General features: G+C 38.0%; 1 protein-coding gene across 1 annotated transcript; it reads right to left on the bottom strand.

Moving 5' to 3' along the window:
* Positions 1 to 232: 232 nt before the first annotated feature.
* MNDA (myeloid cell nuclear differentiation antigen) lies at positions 233 to 6,482 on the bottom strand. The gene is given in 6 exon segments (XM_059923994.1): positions 233 to 292; positions 1,012 to 1,200; positions 2,598 to 3,020; positions 4,128 to 4,297; positions 6,217 to 6,325; positions 6,327 to 6,482. Coding segments are annotated over 6 exon segments (1,107 nt in total).
* Positions 6,483 to 6,868: the final 386 nt, after the last annotated feature.

The raw sequence follows: 6,868 nt of genomic DNA, 5'->3' as shown, positions 1-6,868 counted from the left end.
GAGAACGATGACCTTTAAAAAAGAAAATTTTATTTTTTTACATGATGAACATTTTAGATAATAAGTAAATTTTATAAAAGAAAGTAACAGTAACCTAATCCACAGCTCAGGTATAAAAATCTCTTAATGTGCTGGGTTATGTCTACTGAATCTATTGTTTAAATATAAGTCTCAACTTTAAGAGTATCAGTATTAAAGCCACCTGAAGATTTAAAGAAGGAGGCTCTCCTCTTCAACTTTCAGAATTAAATGAAAACTGGTTGGTCCTTCCTATCTTCTTAGTCTTGATGACCTTGAAGGAGAGATGAGAAAGACACAATGAGATCCTAGCAGTTGACATTAAGTGCTGCTCATTTTTCTCCCTTCACCCACACTTCATGTCTTAATAGTCTCCCATAGTCTCATCTCTCATAATCTTTCACATCTACTGAATTTCAGAACTCATTATGCTGTTTTACACTTTTGAGGACATGCATGTGTCATTTTCTTGGCTTAGAACTCTTTCCAATGTCTTTACTTTGCTGAGAAAAAATAGTAGCTAATGCAGACTAATTTCTCACTTTGTGTTGGACAGTGAGATAATGTATATGTATTGTCTCACTTAGCTTTTAACCAACCCTATGAGATAGAGACTTTGACTCTTTTGGAGGACCAATTAACCTGTTTCTCCAATACCAGGCAACTAGTGAGTGCTGAAGCCAGGATTCAAATCAGGTCAGTCCCATTCAAAGCCTTGCTCTTGACCACTATGTGAAATTATTCCCCTGCCCTCCTAATGTCTTCAAATATTTTATTATTTAGCACTAGTATCAAATCCTTTTGAAATCTATATGAACGTCATTTCCTCGCATCCTTTAAAAAATCCTCCACTTGCAAACGAACACAAGAGCATTGTGTTTTCCTCCCATCTGCTAGACTCTATATGTAAGAATATAGAAACTGGTGCTCTCAAAACCCAGACAAAATTATTTGCCTTTCTGGAAAACTAATGTTTCTCCATCCAGTTCCCACCTGGATGAAGCTGTGATTTCCACATGTGAGTTTCACTTTCTGGTCAATTGTTCTCAGTTGAAAGCAGAAAAGTCGACGTTTGTCTCCTTCCTCACACTTGATATTGTGCCATTTTCCATTCCCGACAGCATCCATCTTTCCTGTATTATCCTGTATTTCATAGATTATGTTCTTCTTATTTACTTTTTTCTTCAACAGAAATTTAATATTCAGGGCCTGAAAATATAGTAACCTCCATATGTATGAGAAAGACCCTTGTGACACAATAAACACAAGATATAAAAAAGCAGTTATAGGCACAGATATGCATACGGCTTTGGAAAGGTCTTCTCTGAGAACTTTCCTTTTATTATCTTGATTTTTTATTTTTGCCTTTCTTTTTCTAGATTTTTTTCTATCTGGCAATTCTAGAACAGTGAATTTTCTTCCTATTTTCTACTGCTTCCACCTTAAGGGCAGCTTTGTTTCCTTAAAACAACTGGAATCAGGGGAATCAGAAATCCCTGATGAATATTTGTGGCTCCTCTCCTTATGCAGAAATGAATGAACATCGACTATAACTTTTCACTTAATAGATTATAAAAAATCTATATAACAGGTTAGGTTCTGGTAACTCACTAATTTTTTTCTCTACCTTCTCCATTTACTCACTCTTCTCCAATATTTTATTTCCATTGATGTAGGTTTCACAGTTCACACTCTATATGTATCACTCATGTAAGCTATGACTCATCAATTCTATAATTGCATTTGTAGGCATGGTCTCAAAGATAGTGTAAGAAAGTAATGGAGGTAAATTAAGGGGCTATCTTAGGAGACACTTATACAGGTTTATGAAGCAGTTAATTATGTAAGATGTAAGGTGAGTTCATAGACATCTGTAAATTTTAGGGGGGATTTAAGATATCATACTCTTTAGTACCCTGAATTTGGAAATTGACATATCAGTAAAACTCTCTACGCCTTTGTTTTTGATAAATAAGGGAATTAGATTACCAATTTTCCAAATACCATGCAATACAATATTTCTTCAATTAGTTGTTCATGAATAACTGATTAAATGAATGAATAATCTAGAGGAGACAGCACTGAATTGTTATATCATCTGCCTAACTGTTGAATGTATATGCATTCAGGAGAATACAAGCCAATCTCTTTATTACTCTGGATGCATGTCGCAACCAGAATTCAATCTGAGTAAGGCAATCCATTCTTCAAAGTAAAAAGAAAGTGATGAATTTGCAGTGGAGTTCTGAGATAAAATTATTAGAATGTGCATATTGATTTATACCCTGCACAGTCCTTGTTCATGGTGTCTGAAACCAGGTAATTATAACTGGAGAAATGACAAGGTTTCTTGGTGAATCTTTTCAAGGACTTGCTTGGAGGTATCTTGGGTAGAAGAATGCTAACACGCCACCCAATCCCATTTCCTGTTATGTGGCAGACTTGACCACCTATCTCTAGTCAAGAAAGAGAACTGAGAACTGAGTTCCAATATTCAGTCAGTAAGCAGAGCTTGGCAAATGAAGACATTCAATTTCAGGCACTGATCGAGAAAATGAAAAACAATTTTAAGAGATTACCTGATATAACACAAACAACCCATACATAAATGTTCCCGACGCTTGCTTGCAAAGACTATCTATCTTGGGAGTTTCTTTTGCTCTTTTGACAATGCTGTTTGGAACTTCAGACTTTTGATCAAGACCAACTTCAGACACAGACGATGCTTTGTTTATCTCCAGGATTCCTCTGCATTCAAAGTAATCTGATATGGTAATGACCTTCTGCTTTGTGAATTTCTCTTTAAGGTTGGTGTTAAAAACCTTCACTTGGAAAAACTGACTTGCAGTAACCACTGTAGCATGAACCATTGTGTTTTTCCCCCCTTCTGGTGACTCATATTCAAATGGCTCTGCTGCTTTCAGTACCATCACTGTCATTGGGCCCTTTTGCAGGACACTTCTCCTGGCAGCTACTTTACTTTGGACCTGCGTTTTCTGGTTCTGTATTGGACAGAAACAGGAAAATAAACTTACAAGTTTGAGCAGGGAACACGAAGTCTCTTTCTCTGAGTGAAACCTCAGTCATAACATTGGGCCACACAACCTTCCTAAATATTTGGACCTGGAGTCAGGCTAGAAAGGAAGTGCTTAATGGAAAGGAAACAGTAATGAACTGGTAAAGTATAAGGTAGCAGACAACAGGAATAGAAGTTAGACTATCCATTATAAACAGAATAATCTTTCTGAATTAAAGCATGATCCTCAGCAAGAGCAACACAGAGCCATGGAGGATGAGAACATTGTCATGAAACATTTGAGGGATAGATTAAAATATAATAATAAATTCAAATATGTCCTCTACTCACTTAAACGACTAAAGAAAATAAAAAGAGTGAAAAAATAACTAAGATAGCATTGCAAACAGAGAACGGTGCCTACCACAAACCACAAACATTAAGGGTTTTCAAGTATCACTAGAGTACCCGGGGCCATTGTGAGGATTCAAAATATTGCCTCTTCCAAAGAAATAATAGTCTGCTACAAGTAGTGAGAAAGACATGCAGTGGCTCAGAATTCCCTGTTCTAAACTGGCTCAAATAAAAGATATCTGATTAGAACCATGTCCTCTTCAGTGTATCCACAGTATTTCTCAGTGGTTTGGATGTTAACAGAAAAACAGAGGACAGGTTTGTTTACCTCTAATCTCCTCTCTCCACAGTGGCCTGATTTGATTGAGTTGCAGCAGAATACTTTCATAATGGGAAAGTTGCCTGATCTGTAATAGGAAGTATGGGAGGCAAGCGGGGTGGGGAGGGGGGTGTCATGTATTCATGAAAGATGGAGTCAAGCTATCTACCTCCACAGACCAGAAGTTCTCAGAGTGGTCTGACCTGGGATATTACACATGGTGATCACCTGTAAATGATTGGACTTTACCTGGATATGGCTTCTCATCAATGTGACCAATTTACCATGACAAAGGAAACACCTTTGCCAAAGCAAGTTTGTCAATAACAATAGTTATATACAGACTAACAATAGTCACTGTGAAATGCACCTGTTACTGACTTGAGGAAAACTTGGAAAAGAGAAACAGGAAATGTGTACCTCAGGTAGGTGAGTGGAAGATGGAGCTGATGATCAGGCCTGGGGAGGTGGAGGAAGGCCCACGGTTGTGGGTGTGTTGGTTACTGAAGGGTACAGAGACTGAATCTGCTCCTGAGATGCCTTATTCCTTTTTGTTCCAGTCTCTTCTTCAGTTTGTTTTTTTTTCTTTTCTGAAAGTAGTTTAATTTCTCTGTTAATGGTTTTCAGTATTAAAAGAAGCAGAACATATTTTCATTACATTGTAGTAGGTTCTATTTATATGAAATATGATGTCTTTGAAAACTTCAAGTAGTTCCAACCCACCACCAAAAGAGATGGCCGGGGACTTCCCTGGTGGCGCAATGGTTAGGAATCTGCCTGCCAATGCAGGGGACACAGGTTCGAGCCCTGGGAAGATCCCACATACAGCAGAGCAACTAAGCTTGTGCACCTACTGAGCCTGCACTCTAGAGCCTGAGAACCACAACTACTGAAACCCCTGCACCTAAAGGCTGTGCTCCGCAAGGAGAGAAGCTACTGCAAAAAGAAGCCCATGTACCGCAATGAAGAGTAGCCCCTGCTCGCTGCAACTAGAGAAAGCCTGCGTGCAGCAACGAAGACCCAACGCAGCCAAAAATAAAATAAATAAATTTATATATATATATATAAAAAGAGACGGCCGGTAGGTAAGAATGGGCATATAGTTGCATTAAAAAAGGGATGGTTGATTCACACAGACATGTTACTACTCCAATCACCTCTGTGTCATAATGGGAAGAGCACTGTTCTTAGAATTAGAAAATCTAGGTTTATGTAAGCACGAGCAAGATGTGTTTTCAATCTAACAGTTAACATCATCTTTATAATGAGGATGATGTTACCATATCTATGTCACTTAAGTTTTTACTATATTTTTATTGTGCCTCACTCTTTTCCTGGCAAAAAGATGATCCATAATTCCTCAATTTGGTAAATCTGATCTGTTGGAATATTAATAAAGAACCAAGTGCCTTAGCAGAGTTCCTTCTGTGGAACTACAAGCTTACCTGAACCATAGGATTCTTCCCTACTCTTCTAGGTGTCAGAGCACTACTTGTGGTAGGTGCCGGTGTAGCAGAGCTTGTTTCTTTCTGATTTCTCTTTTTACTGAATTTTTCCTTTTTTGTCTTAGTTTGCAACTGATATAAAAACAGAGACTCAATAAACCCAGAGGAGCTGTTTGAAGAGAGCTGAAGCAGTTTCAGTGTTATTTCCCCTCAGCTCCTGCTTGTGGGTCTAGGTGTGCTTTTGTCTACCTCTACTGCATTAGCCATTCTGGCTGCAAGGGGACCAATAGTAATAACACAGGCAGGGAGACTGTCTCCTGCTTCCTCAGTCCTTTTTGTACTGACTCCCTGTGCAGTGTTCCTTCTGTCCTCTGGATTCCCATGTACCTCAGTTTAACCCTTTCTCTACCCTGTTCTCCTATCATGTCCTTTAATAAAACCCAAGGTTTCCATGATGCTGACTGCTTGCTCATGTTATTTAGAAGATCTGTTAAAATTACAGAAGCCAGTGAAAGGAACTATGATACAAATTGATGAGATGACAAAATGGTGATATTGGTCTTTGGATTTTTAAAAATTTTGATTTTGCCTGGTGATTTTACAAAAGTTCTTCACATCTCGGAGAGGTAGTTTTTTATGTTAAGTACTGCTCCATCTTCATTACTAGAAGGAGTAATAACCATGGAGCAAATAGTCTTAATAGAACAGACTCATTAATTGGTTAAAGGTAAATGTTTTTTAAATAAATCACAAATCTTAAATTACTATTTCGTCATTTTCTAACATTTCTAATGTACTGCAAGTTTCAGCTTCTCATCCATTTCCTCTTTCTTTCATTCTTTATCCTTACCCTAAATACAACCTCCAACATACAGCCACTTTCCTTTATAGGAAAGGGGTTGCCCTACGTTGTCAAACCTGTTGGCTGCTGCAGTACTAACACTTTCATGGCCAATGAGTCATAAATTGGGAAAAGAATATATTAACTATGACTAAGGTGGTGTCCTAGTTAAGACTGGGGAGGGCCAGAGAAGAGCGAGTGTGGGTGGGATCTTCTTTATTACCTTTTAGCTTCTCCTTTCTAAGTTCTTTTACAAGGTCTTTAAATGTTTCTATGTCTTCTAACACATCTATTAGTTTGTTGACAGAGGTAGCACCTGGGAATTTTTTTTCCCATCACATCAGCAATCTGAATTTTGTTGTATTTATCTTGCTTTTTTCTAGTCAGTTTTAAATCCTGGGCCAGTAAAGACTTAATCATGCTAAACTGATAATCATTCATGTTCTGTAATCCTTTCACCAGAACAATTTTCTTGTATTCATTTACCATGTCTCAAGTTATGGATGACCCTACAAGAGAAAAATAACATACAATGTGACACATTTATACAGACAATTTAAAAGACTGGTTGTGTCTATGTGAGTGAGCGGGCCATGTGAAAGTGCTGCCCTTGGGTGTATGTGACAAAGAGGTACTCTTCACTACCAAGTGTGTCATTTGGAAAATGTGCTGAGAGCTGCTGCTTTAGGAAGAGTTAACTTTTTTTTCCTTATTAATGATGCTAGTTGAGTTGGATCAGGGGTGGGTATGGTAGAAGGATGCCTGGAAACAGGACATTTTTACAGTGTTTAAAATATGGGCTGTATAGTGTCAAAGTCCGTGGTGCTCCTCCCATCCTTCATTAGGGCTAGATCCTGGCTGTGAAGGTCTGTGGT

The sequence above is a fragment of the Balaenoptera ricei genome, chromosome 1 (assembly GCF_028023285.1).
Source record: "Balaenoptera ricei isolate mBalRic1 chromosome 1, mBalRic1.hap2, whole genome shotgun sequence".
NCBI lineage: Eukaryota > Metazoa > Chordata > Mammalia > Artiodactyla > Balaenopteridae > Balaenoptera > Balaenoptera ricei.
Note: the sequence above shows the minus strand (reverse complement) of the source record. Positions and strands in the feature narration are given on the sequence as shown.